General features: G+C 36.1%; 1 protein-coding gene across 1 annotated transcript in view; it reads right to left on the bottom strand.

Moving 5' to 3' along the window:
* Nucleotides 1-16,264, bottom strand: part of ADGRG6 (adhesion G protein-coupled receptor G6) — a 131,581-nt gene that overhangs the window by 28,392 nt on the left and 86,925 nt on the right. Inside the window, exons 10-18 of the mRNA XM_025384092.1 lie at nucleotides 15,142-15,284; nucleotides 12,242-12,353; nucleotides 10,784-10,848; nucleotides 10,024-10,231; nucleotides 8,889-9,060; nucleotides 7,042-7,182; nucleotides 4,295-4,414; nucleotides 2,691-2,736; nucleotides 1,202-1,308 (exon numbers count right to left, since the gene is read on the bottom strand). Coding sequence (XP_025239877.1) covers nucleotides 1,202-1,308; nucleotides 2,691-2,736; nucleotides 4,295-4,414; nucleotides 7,042-7,182; nucleotides 8,889-9,060; nucleotides 10,024-10,231; nucleotides 10,784-10,848; nucleotides 12,242-12,353; nucleotides 15,142-15,284 — 1,114 coding nt within the window. The remainder of the gene's footprint in view (nucleotides 1-1,201; nucleotides 1,309-2,690; nucleotides 2,737-4,294; nucleotides 4,415-7,041; nucleotides 7,183-8,888; nucleotides 9,061-10,023; nucleotides 10,232-10,783; nucleotides 10,849-12,241; nucleotides 12,354-15,141; nucleotides 15,285-16,264) is intronic.

Raw genomic sequence — 16,264 nt, 5'->3', positions numbered from 1 at the left:
TTAAAAAGGTATCTTTTATGATTCGTCACCTTTTTAAATGACTTGTTCTTATTCCACAGAGCATTTATGTACTTGATTGTCAGGAAAATTACAACTTGCAAGGTTGCCATGACAATGGCCATTTACATAGGCTGACTAGATTCATGGGCCAAATACTACATCCCACAGATCCTCACGGCTTCCTCCCAGTCCCCACAGGAAGAAGGGTGCAAGATTTAAAGGCGGGAATAAACAAAACCTGACGTCTGTGATTCTAATTTGAAAAGCTTTGTTGCCTCAGCTTACATTACTCCTATCTCCTATTAAAAAACAACTGTGGTTTGGTCCCTTTATGAAAACCACACAGAAATAAAGGCTATGCTACAACCCAGAGTGTACCTTAAAGACCAGAAAAGTGTCTGCAAAATCACAAGTATACCAGATAAAAGGTAAAGGTATAAATCTATGGATGAGTTCAAACAAGTCGCTGGATGTGTGGTGCATCTTGAAATTTGGTGAGATAAGAAAAATACAATGATGCAATCTAATTTTTGTTTAAAACTGTATGGCAAGCTGGCTAATAAGATAAAACAGGAGCGTGGAAGAAGGAAGGAAAGAATGATATAGAGGCCTAAGAGTGACAGAAACATCATAACCATCATCTCTCTTGCAGCTCTGAAGTCTCCATTCTAACCCTAGACACTAGTCTGTCCTAACAAACTGCAATCTCTAGGAGGGAGATCACGTGGTGCAGTACCAGGTACAAAGTAACGTTCAAATACATTGAGTGAGTGATAACATAAGAAAATTTTTTTTTGATCACACTATTCACAATTCCCTTCCATGTTAGGAACACCCAGTATTTTCTTCTTTAACTTTCTCTCCCTCCCCCACTTGTCTCCCTGTCCATCTCCTTGATACTGTTTCTCTCTTAATTAAAAAGTTTCATGGGGATTTTCATGTTTCTGAGATTATTTATCATCACTGTTAATGCTACAGGATAAAAAAAAGGGAGAACATTCTTTTCTATAATTACTTTCACGTATTTTTAATATGTGATCTTTGCTAATTAGATTCTTTATTAAGAATTAAGATTCATGGTACAGATGAAAACTAATCAGGAAATAATTTCCAAAATACATAATCTAAAAATACATACAAAAAGGAGTATGCCATCCACAGTTACAGCATGTCAAAACAAGCTTAGAAATCCCCCCCTTACCATCAGAACTCCAAAATGTGTGAAGTGGTTACACAGACAGACCGTCTCACTTGCATCTGAATCTCTGTGTGCAACACATCCTGACGTGTTCCACCCTCCAAAACTTTCTGTTGAAGGAATCAACAAATGGTGTGAAAACAACAGGTCAGTGTCTTCTCTATAATGGATGAGACCTTCTATAGAGAAATTTGCCTCAGTCTCTTCTGCCATATAGAATTTATCTATAAAATGGATACCATTATGAAAGCTTTCAATGCTTAGAATAATTTGGATTCCTACAATCATCAAATGTTAGTTCTGGGTGGGCAGTTAGAGGTGATCTAATCAGTGGGTTCAAACTCGAGAGTTCTACAAATGCTTGATTCAGGTTTAATTTTTAACATATTTTAAAATGAACTTCCATATAAAGAATACTCCTCTTCGAATACATTACATACTAATGAACCAACAATTTTTTTCTGAGGGTTAATCTACATTTTCGTGAAGACATCATAACAAAGAAAGTTTGCTTTCTTGGAATGTGCTATTTATGTACACAGCAATCATTACTGGTGGTAACTGATAGTAAATGGCTTGAACCCACCTTATCTGACTTTCATGGTATAAAACGGAATATGAGTAACAGATATTGTCAATGTACTGAATCCTTTTATTTAAAAAAGATTTTAAGATATAAAGTGATACTTTTAACTATGCAAATGAGTAAATATCTTCTCAAAATTATGCAACTAAACTCCTCCACCAAAAAATACCTGTCTTGCTGTGACAAGGACTATCAAAAAAAGTGTTCACCCTTTTCAGGCTGTTCTCATCAGCAAAGCAGCCTGCATTGATATCAGAATGAATCTGGCCACAACAATCCTCACAAGGGGACAAACAGAAGAGGCTTCTTTATTTGTACTTCCTTTCACAGAGATTTCAACACCTTATGCCTACTGATTGATTCATCCCTTAATTTTGCCTTCCTTTCTTGATAGTCAAATCTAATGCTGCAGGCTGCTCATCTCTTTCAAGTCATACATGTCCATTATAACCATTTCTATATTTACATTCCTTTAGTCAGCTTCTCACCTCCCTCATAACTAGAGGTCTGGAAGCTGGATTTTAAATTGTCTGCCTTACACATATCAAATAATCTCCTCAAATGTGTCTTAGAAGAATGAGATTAAGTGCGCGTCTACTTTCGTCAAAAGTAGCAATAAAATTGTATGCTGTATTTTACAAATAACTGATGTTAAAGAGGCTGTTCAAATGAAAAAAATGAAAGAAAACACAGTGAAGTCTGCCTATTTCTTCTTGCAATGACTAAAAAGTTACAGAAATTAGAACTGACTTTCCAAGCTACCTAAACTAACTTTGTAACTCATTTGCCATTTACACTTACACTGTGACTCACTCTGGTTTGGGGTGGAATTAAAGGAAATGGGGGTGTCTAACAATGTTTAAAATTCAGTTGTTATCTATATTAAGACAGTATTTTAAAACTTACTGTTTTTGTTCAGATCCCAGAAGGCACAGATGGGATGATGCACTTCCTATATTAACACAAGAATAAACATGTGAAATTGTGTTTAAAATGCCATGATTTAAATATGGCAAAAAAATAAAAACACAAAGGGTTTCACAAAGAAATAGATTAGTATTAACATGCCAATTCAACCTAAAAATGTCAGGCAGGATCTTCTTCTCTCCCATAGAGAATTCAAGCAAAAATCAACTCTAACCTCATGAGGAATCACACTAACTACTCATTTATCTGTAGGTTACTACAAATGTCCCATCACTAAATATATTGATTCTACTCTCATTCTTAGCATTTAGAAAAGCTCTTGACACTAAAATTTCACATCATCTTCAAAATTCTCCTTTATGTCTGGGTATTTACATAAACAAATTGAAAACAAGGACTCGATGAGACACCTGTAGACTCATGCTCACAGTAGCATTATTCACAAGAGCCAAAAAGTAGAAGCAACCCAAGCGTCTACCGATGGAGGAATAAACAAAATCTGGTATATACATACAATGAAATACTCTTCAGCCTTAAAAAGGAAGTCAATTCTGACAGATGCTACAACATGGATAAACCTTGAAGACATTGTGCCATGAAATAAGCTAGTCACAAAGGACAAACACTATATGTCTCCACTTATATGAGGTATTTAGAGTAGTGAAATTAAGAGACAGAAAGTAGGATGATGATTGCCAGTTGCTATTGAAAGGAGAGAAGAGGGAATGGGTATTTAATGGGAGAACAGTTTCAGCTGGGGAGATGGATAGTGGTCACGGTTGCATAACAATGTGAACACAATGCTATCGAACTGTACACTTAAAAATGATTAAGATGATACATTTTATATTATGCACGTGGCACAATTTTTAAAAATCTTCCTTCATGAATGAAAGGGCTGAAACAAAGGAGGCCAAAGTGTTGAACACAGAAGTCTAAGATGGTTCGTGACATAGGAGGCTAGATCTTAGGTGACTTGGCTTTCAATCCTCAGCACACTCATTTCCGGCTTGCCTTCCTGCCTATCTAATACATGGCAGAATCATGATGACGGCCCTTTAGAAAAGTGAGAAAAACCTGTTCTTGGGCCATCTGGGACAATAAAGAACTTCCATCTAATTTTATGAAACAAACAGATGACAAGGGTAATGAAGCAACAAGAAAAGCAACACTTGCAAAGACTAAACAACTGCTAATCTCTCAAAAAATAAGTCCACCATCCCCTGTTTCTTTCATACACAGAAAAACAAAGAAACAACAATACCTCTATTGGCAGAATTGTGCAACTACATCTGCATCTAATTTATTTGAAGCAATATATGTTGTATCTTAAAAAAAGAAGTCCTTCTCTTCACTTCCCTTCTCTTTCTGATTATTGAGTCCTAGATAAAACTAACTTCTCCAGCTGCTTCAATTTACTGTGACTTTAAAGCACTACCTGACCAGTTGTTCTCTCTTTATGGAAAACTGGGTCCTACTCCACAAAAAAGGGTCAGTTACTTTTTAACATGTAGAAAAAAAGGCCCCATTAGTATCTTAAATAGTCCACCTCTGTCCAAATGCTATTGGGAGCATTTTCTTACCTGAGTTCTTGTATGTTTGATTTTTATTTGAACAGGGTCCTTCAGATTCTGGATAGTAATGTTTCCAATACTGCACGCCATCACATAACTCACTAAGGTTTTTCTTTGGGGTCCTACATCCTTTTAAAGAAAAAAAAAATCGCGTGTATCAGTCAGAAGTACACACTTTTATTTTAGTTTGGTGCTCCAAAATAAGCAAACTGTCAGTAATTTTTACACTTAAGATCTTCAGTTCTAGAACATCCTGTTTATCACATCAAGTTGCTGGCTTTCCTGAAGGAGGTTTGCTACTTCCCTTATTATAATAAATACATTGAGGGAACACTGGGAGCCAATATTGTAAGAATGAGTTCATAAAACTACATTCTTGATTGTAGTGACTGATGTCAGCCAGTTAACATCTGAAACAATGCAGACTCATAAATAATATAAACTCATAAAAAGCTGTGAAACAATTAGATCATTTCCCTACTCCAGAAAATAGATGCTGTTTTCTTTCAGAGAAGTATAGAGAAAATACGGTGTGAAAAATAAAAAGCAATACATCTTTCACATCCATGCCAACAGCTTGACATGTTTACTAACTTATACCTAAAAGTAATACTGGATTCAAGTCCCATCCAGGACATCTACCTTCTTCTCTGATTGTTTCCTTGCCAGCATCTGCGGGTTTCACTAAGGAATAAGGCTGTCAGGAAATCAAATCTGTCCCATAAAATGGTTTGGACCAATAAGCGTTCTATTCAGCAAGTTAATCTCTACTTTTTTCTTTCCCTTGTATTTCTTGTCAAATCTCCTGAAATTCTCTTTATATCATAGCTTACAAATCAGTTGTTTTGGAATAATCACAAGATAAATTTTAAATAAAATTCAGTATCCAGAATATAGCTTTTAACTAATTTTGTGTGGTGGTCACTATTAAATTCAGCTATTAAATAGTGATACTCAGCCTTTCAGTAAAACACAAAACAACACCATCGTACCTTGCCCTCTATGATAGAGGAGCACCACAGAATCTTTAAAGTTTTTTCATTCTCCAGTAAACTAACTTTAGAAACTGAACATATGCTTCCTTTTTTTTTTTTTTTTTTTCTTTTTTTCTTAGAGACAGGTCTATGTTGGCTTGATTGGTCTTGAACTCTTGGTCTCAGGCAATCCTCCCTCCTCAGCCTCCCAAAGCGCTAGGATTACAGGCATGAGCCACTGCACCTGGCCAGATATGCTTCCTAGTAACAACTTTGGTAGGGAAATACCAAAGGAGAAGGAAACAATGATGTGGAGATGACTCAAAACAATGACAGATCCTTGCAAATCTAAGAGTTGCAAATTTAAGAGTGCAGGACTAAACCTTCCCCCTGCACTGGACCCCCTTTCTGTACCATTCACACTTTGTGACACCTACTGCATTTTTATACTAGTTTTTTTTTTTTATTGAGACGGCGTCTCGCTCTGTCGCCCATGCTGGAGTGCAGTGGCGCAATCTTGGCTCACTGCAAGCTCCGCCTCCCGGGTTCATGCCATTCTCCGGTCTCAGCCTCCCGAGTAGCTGGGACTATAGGCGCCCGCCACTGCGCCTGGCTAATTTTTTCTATTTTTAGTAGAGACGGGGTTTCACCATGGTCTCGACCTCCTGACCTTGTGATCCGCCCACCTCGGCCTCCCAAAGTGCTGGGATTACAGGCGTGAGCCACCGCGCCCGGCCTTTTATACTAGTTTTAAGGTAACATTGTCATACACTTTATATTCCATAATTTTTAAAACTGCAGTTGTATATGTTTATAGCTATTAAATCCTTCAGGATAAATTACACATGTTTTTATATAAAATATATAAATTGCATTCATATAAATCACAAAATTTGTATACAGCTGGTTCCTAAAACATTTGTTGATAAAACTTTTAAATTTTGGAATTAATTAAATTAATTACTGTCAAGGATTCCACGGTATTCTTTTCCTTGAATATATCTCTACTTGGCTGTTCCTCTACACATGACATAAAAAGGCAGATCTATTACAAACAATTCTCTGGCCTTGAGACTTGCTATTTTCTTTCATATAAGTCACATTGTTCAATATGCAATGATATCTTGAATTTAACAGATAAGTTTTATTTTTTAAAAAGGGTCCAGCAAAACTGCTCTCGATCAGGTTGTACTTGTAAAGGCAAACAGAGGTCACCAGTGTTTGCTGGCAGTGGGCCTTCTAGAATCTAGAAATGATGCCAATAAAAATGATAATATGTGCTTAGCACAATGCCATCCTACTCTGCGGATGTGTAAAGACCAAAGGTCACTTGAAATACTAATGGGAAAACTGATTAAAGCCAAGAATGCTGCTCATTATGTAAACAGTGCTTCCTGCTGAATTAAAGAAAAAAAACCCTTTCCTTTGGTGTGCAATTTCTTTAACTCTAAAGGCCTAAATGATTGGAGAGCATAAAATATTTAATGAAAGTAATAATTAACAGTCATTTCTTCACGAATTCAATTTCTAATTGTTTAATGCAAGCCTTAGCCTAATACTTGAATTATTTTAAAAACTGAAGTACATACAACTTGTTAATAAGCATATTATCTGAAATAAAATATTTAAACAATTATATTAAAAATTTTCATTTTTGAAAATGCAGTAAATTTTTCTAAACCTTCTGATATATTTCAAAGGAATCTAAACTTTTGTTTTTTTCCTTTGAGCAAAGAAACTTCGTTAGCAATTGAAAAATAATAATTTAATGAATGTGCTTACCTGGAAAAGTCCAGTTTTGTTGAAGAAAGTAAACTGTGCTCTTCTGACTAATACAGAATCTTCTTGACTTAAATTCTCAAGTAAGTTTGGAGGCAAAATTACAGACGCCAGTGGATCTACTTGTCCACTCTCAAAATCCATCTGTCACACACAGAGATATATTGGTCAAGTAATCATAATTAAATGGTAATAACTTTATTCCACATGCATAGTCAGGAGAGTGAACAATTCCAAGTTCAAATTAGTACCAGGACTTCCCTTTGTATCTACAGTAGTCACTGCAACTCCTGGATAAACCCCTACAGACAGAGCTGTAGATCTCATTTGGGTTTTACATGTGTGTCAAAGGAGAAAATGCATTGATTTTAATTAAAACATAGGAAGAAATCTACAAATCAGTCAACATTTTCAAGTATAAGAATTAGATTTACCAGCAGCAGATTTTGAGGTTTTCTCAAAACACGTAGTGAAAGATAATAACTATGGGAGGAAGGGGCGAGGGAGAGAGAAAGAGAAAGAGACTGAAGTTAACTTGTTTATTTCAAACTGCATTAAAATTTTATGAACACTCTCAGATAGCATTTTTCCTGAAACCATAGCTCAAGGCCAAAGAAAGCTTTCTTGCAAATTGTCTTGGAATAAGACTGAGGTTGACTGAGTTTTACTCTTAAAATGTGAAAGAGAATTACCCAAAACAGCCTGCAGTCTAATGGAGAAAAAAGGTCTTGCCTGTATCCTGATTTCAGGCTTTTTATATTTTCAGTTTGTTCTATCTCCACAGTTAAAAGATAGATTGCACTTCACATACTGTACTCTACCAGGTCAAGGACAATGCTTCATTAATTTTGTTTGCTCTGGTGGCTAACAGTGTCTGGTATGTAGTAGGAACTTGAAAATTCTTTGCTTATGCATGGCTTGAACATGTTGAAAAGGTTCTCCATTAATCTAGCCCCAGCATATGTGTCCAGCCGTACTGTCACCTGCTATCTCAGACTTCTACATCACGTGTTCTCAAAGTGTGATACTTAGACCAGCAATGTCTAAGGAACTTGCTAAAAGTGCAAATTTGGTGGGCCTAACCAGAACCTACTAAATCAGAAACTCCTGGAGTAGGTCCCAGAAATCTGTTTTAACAAGTCCTCCAGTCCTCCAGAAGATTCTTTTTTTTTTTCTATTGAGACAGAGTCCTGCTCTGTCGCCCAAGCTGGCGGGAAGTGGCATGATTTCGACTCACTGCAACCTCTATCTCCCAGGTTCAAGTGATTCTCGTGCCTCAGTCTCCCAAATAGCTGGGATTACAGGCATGCACCACCACGCCTGGCTGACTTTTTTTTTTGTATTTTTAGTAGAAACAGGGTTTATCATGTTGGCCAGACTGGTCTCGAACCCCTGGCCTCAAGTGATCCACCCACCTAGGCCTCCCAAAATGCTGGGATTACAGGCATAGGAGATCACACCCAGCATTCTCCAGAAGATCCTAATATTCAGTTTCAGAACCACTGGCAAAGATAATGCACCATACTTCTTTTAACCTTGGGGCCCTTAAAGCTCCTCTAACTGAACTGATGCTCACCCCAAGTATGGTGGTCCCTACTCATGCTTAGCTCCAGTAACCCCTCTTGTAGAAGGTAAGCTGACCTCCCCTGTCACCCAGATTATGAAAGTATACTCACTCTGAGCTCCCACAATACCTTATGGCTACTGCTCTAGTAAAACTTAACCAACATTCAGACCTGCTTGCCACTTCATGGACCAAGACCTCTTGGAAGCAGCAACCGCTAAGTGATCGGCAAGTTTTTATATGTCTAAGTAATTAATTAAAATGAAAGAAACCACTGGCTCATTACCTGGAAATATGATTCATTATTGCTTGGAAGACCAATGCTAAAATTTGAAATTGCATTTGTCCCTGGTAACAGGGATGATACGCCAAGAGCCAAGTTCCGAGTTGTAATATTCACATGTGATGTGCTATTTAGGTCTATCTTGAAGGCCAATTCATCAATTGTTTTTAAAGCTCTAAAGAAATGACAAAAATATCACTATTAAGTAATATGATATTTTAGATTCTTAAACATACAAGTTTTGCTGCATGGCAAAATGCAAACAAAATAAAGTTGTGTTCAGATATTCTGATCTTAACATGAACACCCATAAAATTACCCCAATCCATAGTGATATCTGTTAAAACATGGAATCACAGGGATGGATAAATCCTCAAGAGAAACATCTGCTTTAAAGAAAATCAACAATTAAATCATCCTGAACAAATACTGTTTTTCATTTGTTTTGGCCTCTCTTTTCTCACATAAAAAAGCATCCTCCCTACCTTAATGGCTTATCAACAATCAAAGGAAATAATGCGATAAAAGTGTTTTGTGAACTGCAAGACGCTAGAAAAATGTTTATATTGTTATGTAGATTGTTAGAAAATACATTTTTAACAAATATAAAATTTTCTTCAGAGAAATGTAGAAGGGAAGAAAGAGAAAAACATTAAATATTTTAATATTATACATTAAGTGAAGCAATTAAATACAATTTGAATCATTTAAATACAGGTACATTTTCATCTGCCCCAGTGTGTTCATTTCAGAAGTCCAACAATCATGTGGCTGTGGCTGTCAGTGGCATAGTTCACAGTATAGTGGACTTACAATGACCAGTTATGCATAACTCTACTGGTCAACTAAATTTAGAATTTTAGAATTTTTAAACTAAATTTAGAATTTTCAAATAAAAAATGAAAGACTGCTTGTGCTTTCTAGGGTTATGTATATTGTAAATTGTATTTCTCAAAAAAAGACCACACAGAACTTTTAAGTTCACATTGTGAATGACCTTGTTTAACTATGAATGATTATCAATACATTTTGCAGAGATTTGAATTCTAAAATCTGGGCACAAAGTATTCAGATAGGTAAGAAATCATGTAACATCATTATCCAATAAAATTTACTCTCCAGAAAAAAAAATACTTACTCAGAAGAAGACTCAAGCAAGTCACTGTCAGAACTGCTTAAGATATTAGAAAATATATTCATTAGAGTTGAGCCAAGTGTTATATCAATGTTTTCCTCTTTATTCACAATTCTTTTGACCTGTTCCACAATGTTGGTAATATTGGCTGAGGTTAAGTTCTGCCCATCAGCAGTTAAATCTAAAATCTGGTTAGCAACTTCATTTGCTTCTAAAACAAAGGCAGAAGAAAACAACACTAAGTTTTACCTGCATATTTTGAGCATTTCCAGGAATCCAAAGTAGAGTGTAACATTTCACTTTACAGTTGAAGCAAGGAAGTGAGATTTTCCTGTGTATACCTCATCCCCATATTCACAAGGCAATAATATTTCTTTCTATGCAGAGACTAACTTCTCTCTTTAGTAAGATACAAATAACTTGGAGGGATGAACACACAAAGTTCTAAGAGAAACATCCCCAGAATCACTGAATAAGCATAATTTGCTATTTAAAATTAATGCAAACTACAAAACATTGATACAAATATCAATTTATATATTAGTTTTGTCTTCTCTAGATTTTCCTATTTTTAATCCCCTACAGAACAGAAAGTTAAAATGAGAGCAAAAAGTATTTTCTGTCTTAAGTGAAATAATCATTTGCCTTTTAATATGAAAACAGTATCATATAGCACAAGAATATTCCCGAAGACAATGAAAACCATGAAGCCTGAAGTCATGTCATTTTGTCCTGGAGAAATAAAGGAAAATTGCTCACTTACTTGAACAGCTGGAGATATCAGGAGGTCCCCAGTAGGTTACCGATCGGTTGGTAGCATTGTAATAACTATGAAACAAAATAGATATTTTAAATATTTGATATAACTGATATTATTTTGTACTGTTTAAAGGGATTTTTACATGATGTATACATTTATTATAACATGATCAATGGCTAAGCTTCCCTTTAAGACACTGAGTTTCTCACTCTGTTTTCATTTTAATTCTTTGTTTATCTCTGGACCTGTTTACATGTCTACGTTCTATCTCTCTAGCCTATTTCTGTTTACCACCCTATCTATACAACGTTCCCAAATTCTTTCCATTTCTCCACCTCATTCTTCTCACCCTTCCTTATTCTCTCCTCTCTCACCCCAGTTTGTTTCTCTATTTGTACTATTTTCTTCTACAAGTTTTCTTTTCCTGTTTTCCTATAAATGATATTAGAACTGAAAAAATTAGTTAATAACTTTTGGGATTTGCCTTGATTTCTAGGTAAGTTTCCTTTGAAAATAAAACTGTAATGCATTGAAATAAATTTCATGCTAAAAATTCTTATGGGGAAAAAATCACTAGCACGCAACATAGAAACAATATACCAGCAATATCCTAACCTAGGATACACTGGCCAAGTACTGCTTTAAGAACTTTACAGGTAAAATCTGATTTTGAGTTCACATAACTCTGCAAAGCAGATTATAATCCACATCTTACAGAAGATTAAATGGAATTTAATAAATCAATGAATTTTCCAAGTTCTAACAGCCAGGAAGAGATGGAGCCACATTTCACTCAAGTCCATACATCTCTAAAGTCCCCTTCTTTTCTCCCTACAAAGTGTCAAACCCAGCAGTATTTACAGTATGCAAAGTATGTATGCTTAGGCAGTTTCCATTTCTGAATTTCCCCCAGAAAACTCTAATTGGGAGTGAGGTGGGTGGAGAAATGGATTTAACTTGCTGTTCCATGAATCCCTGCAATTATCTTGTCCCTGAGGTTTCTGTTAAACATTTAGAGAAAATCTATACCCTGGCAGTTTCCATCAGTAGACTATCCCAATCTGGATCTTGTCTTCATTTCCTCTTTGCCTCCTCTCCCCATTCCAACAATAATCAGTCCAAATAGCTAAAAAGTTTCGGATTTCCAGACGCATATTCCAAGGCTAGGCTAGGTTCATCCACAAACAAGGTACTTTGCTCTGGTGCTACCCGCTGGCTTCTAAATTCTTCAGTTTTTCTGTGAGAGGGCTTGATTAGCATGCGGCTGGGAGGAAAACACTGCCTTTCTGAGTCATCCACTTATGTTATCTTTATTCCCCAGGAGTGAATGATATAGGCATACACAGAGATTCCTGACCTTCTTTGCAATCAATATAATGCCTGAGAACTACCGTGCTGCACGTATAACCCTGGGAAGGCTGATAACGTTGAGCTTTGCTGTAAGAGTCAGTGAAATATTACCATATCCGCGAAGCAGAAAAGTCAGGTTTGTCTGGACAAGGAAGAACGTATTCAGAAGGTTGGATAGATGGCCAGTAGTAGCCTTTGGGTTCCTCCACAGCAAGACAGTAACCTATATGAACATAAGAACCAGCATGAGAAATATTCACTTATTTTTTAAAGTTAGAGGTTAGAGATGCAAGATGAAAGCAAAATGACAATGCTGGTAATTAGGTATTCCTTTAATGTAATACCAAAATATTACTGTTTATGTTCAGAATTTGTAAAAAAAAAAATTAAAAGTTAGAAAAAACATTAACACTTAATACACTTCAAATACAAAAACCATTACATCGGACAAAACCATTAGTAAAAAACACATTTATGTAAGTATATACATGAAACATACATTATCATTCTAATCATTTGCAGATACTAGTTTTATTCAAAGAAATAAGCCCTATAGAGAAGGGAAACAATCTTGAAAAATTCAAAATGTAATTTGATTTTTTTCAAAGGGGAAAGCCTATAAATGATGACTCGATAGTGTCACCTTTGAGTTGTGTGGCTATTTTATAGAAAATGTTCCAGCTGCTCTGATAGCCTCTCCTGTCTGGAAGCTAAGGGGGCCACAGGAAGTCACCTGCAAACCAACAAACCCTCGGATTTCTGTATCCTCAAATCATCTGACTTTTGGTTTGACAACTCTCTAAGTAAGCCTCATACATCAATGATTCAGATTTTATATTTTAAAGAATATCAAAGTAACAGCAATACATCAACAGCAACAATAAACTCTTGTATTTCAGGAGTGAACATTAGCAAGTAATATCAGTTTTCTGGGAACAAGTACTGTCATCACCAACTGAAAATTCAAATAACTTTCCCATGTATACTGTGAGCTTTAAAACTGTTAGGTTTTAGCCTTTTATTTTTCCATTGGTAGAAGCACTTATCCACAGACTCACTTGCAGAAAAACAATAAAATGGATAATTTAAATTTAAATGGTATAAATTAGATGTCTAGGTATATGGAGAGAGTGGTGCTAGGCTTTGCCAGCCTATGAGGACACAGATGGTGCTGGTCCTCCTAGTGTTCTCCAGTCATAGATAAACTACCATTTGTCAGGCTGCTTCTTTGTGAAGACTCCTATACGTGAAAGGGTAGCAGGTTGCATTCTCCCTCCTCCAAAAAGCCCCATTTGTTAAGAAGTAAGTATTTTCCCATAGAGACTCACAAATGGTTTACTGTCATGATTAGTATTATTAGTATTATTTGCATTCACCCATCTCTATGAGTTCTTTGTAACTGTTACATCCACCCAATAGAAATGGGTAGCTCCTCACAGAAGTGGAGATGCCTGCCTCTTTACTACACTGTGATTCTGGCCTTGGTCGCAATCGCGCTCTTCAAGGCTGAGGAACACGCCTCCCTCAATTCAACCTCCTGAGTGTAGAGAAGGCAAAGGGTCAAAGTTCTCTTTTCTTTTGATCTCTACTAATGTATCTAATCACAATATAATTGTAATCATAGAATAACATTAAAACAACTGCTTTTTGTTATCCATATTTGTGAATATTTGATTTCCTAAAATATTCTCATGCAGACTCATTCATTCATTTATTCAATAAGTGTTCAAGTTCCAGGGGATGTGCTGGGTTCTGGGAATATGTGGGAAGTAAGAGTTAAAGAAAAAAGAAAACATGATCTTAAGTAAGCGATTATTGTCTACAAAAAAAAAATATATATATATATATATGAACAATACATATATATGAACTATATATATGAACAATATATATATGAACTATATATATGAACATTATATATGAAAAAAATATATATATATGAACATAAATATATCTAGTCTGTACGATGCTCTAGGCACCTGGACAGCATGAAGTAGAGGCTCGAAGGCAGTGATGTCTATACTTGATTTCAGAAAAGTTTCCATAGAAGAGGTGACTTAGGAGCTGTCTTTAAAAATACATAGGTGATAATGAGGTTGACGGTGGGAGTGGAGAACAGTGTGCAAAGATAGAGAAAGGGCATATAAAGGAGCACAGCCTCTTTGTGGAAGTACAAGCCATGCCATGTGTGGTTAGAGCTTAGGATGTGAACGATTTCTAGGAGAGACTTGATTCTAGGTCCAACAGACCTCCAGATTCCTGACCTAGTCCTGTGAAGACAGTGGTATCACTAATAGAGACAGGGAACATGAGAGAAGGAGATATTTTCTGTTTTTTTTTTTTTTTTTGAGATAGGGTCTCATTCTGTTGCCCAGGCTGGAGTGTAGTGCCAAGAACATGGCTCACTGCAGCCTTGACCTCCCAAGCTCAAGTAGTCCTCCTGTCTCAGACCCACCTAGTAGCAGAGATTACAGGTGCACAGCACAACACCCAACTAATTTTTTAATCTTTCATAGAGACAGTCTCCCTACGTAGCCCAGGCTAGTCTCGAATTCGTGGGCTCAAGTGATTCTTCCACCTTGGCCTCCCAAAGTGCTGGGATTATAGGCATGAGCCACCATGCCCAGCAGGAGATGTTTTATAACAGGAAATCTCCTTCTACAAGATGTATCTCATTAGAGTTCCCACATCCACATTTACACACTCTTTTTATTCCTAAAGTTGACAACAATGATGATCAAGATCATTCTGGCATTTTGTTCGTATTGTTAGTATTTTCAAAATATGTCCCTAAAGTAAAATATGAACTTTCATCTACCTCCTTCATTCCCTTGGATTCACAGATACTGAGCTGAATTTTTTTTCTGCTATGTCACTCATTTGTGATGAACTTCATCATCAGAAAAAAATGTACATAAATAAATAGCATATAAAGAAAATTTCTGTTGTTTCAAGTAAACCTGAATATATACGTTGTATAAAATGCATATTATAAAAAATTAGTCACTTACCCACTTGTCTCACATTCACTGTATGTAGCCTTAAGCCTTCATCCAAGGACTCATTATTTTTTAGGAGCTTCTGCTGAATGATTTTTCCTTCTAAATTAGTATTATTGGTAGCATTGTAAACTAGAAGGGCCCAAAGCACCAACCTAGGGAAACATTTCAGATAGAACTATTGTTGTTGTTGATTGGTTGGTTGTCATTTGGTAGTAGAAAGAGAATATTTGGATATAGAGGGATGACCATCACCTGTTGAGACTGAAGAGATTAGCCAAGGTGCTCACAGACTTTCTCTGCTGCTGTGTAAATTATAATGTTAAAAATATTCCAATATTAATAGATTCTATAGGCTATTGCATGTATAATTCTATCATATAACTCCATTTCTTTTCAGAAAGATTTTAATATTGATAGTAATATATTAGTCACTAGTTAAAGCATAAACACAAGAAAACAGCATTCCTGTGGTTAATTCTATATTTTTTTCTTTTTGGCCCCAAATTAACATTTTTTAAAAAAAACTATGATTTCAATTGACCATTTGTCTTTTGAAATTACTATTTCTAACTATTAGAAATTAACTATTTTGGCCAGGTGTGGTGGCTCATGCCTGTAATCCCAGCACTTTGGGAGGCCGAGGCGGGCGGATCACGAGGTCAGGAGATCGAGACCATCCTGGCTAACATGGTGAAGCCCCGTCTCTACTAAAACTACCAAAAAAAAAAAAAAAATAGCCAGGCGTGGTGGTGGGAGCCTGTAGTCCCAGCTACTCGGGAGGCTGAGGCAGGAGAAAGGCATGAACCTAGGAGGCAGAGCTTGCAGTGAGCCGAGATCGTGCCATTGCACTCCAGCCTCGGCGACAGAGCGAGACTCCGTCTCAAAAAAAAAAAAAAAAAACCAAAGAAATTAACTATTTCTAATTACTAACACGATAAAGGGCGTTACTATTTATGAATGTGGTACAATTTCTTCAGAATAGCAAGAAATGATTTTCTGTCTCCATGAAGCATTTGCAAGTACTTTGTATGGTAAAAAGTTTCACAAAATAAATAATCAAAATCGACTCTGTGATTGCCCAGCATATTACTTAAGAAGGTTATAGAATGGTTGACCTTGAAGGTCTTTAAAA

This window comes from Theropithecus gelada, chromosome 4 (assembly GCF_003255815.1).
Source record: "Theropithecus gelada isolate Dixy chromosome 4, Tgel_1.0, whole genome shotgun sequence".
Classification (NCBI taxonomy): Eukaryota; Metazoa; Chordata; class Mammalia; order Primates; family Cercopithecidae; genus Theropithecus; species Theropithecus gelada.
This window is presented reverse-complemented; position numbering and strand designations above follow the sequence as displayed.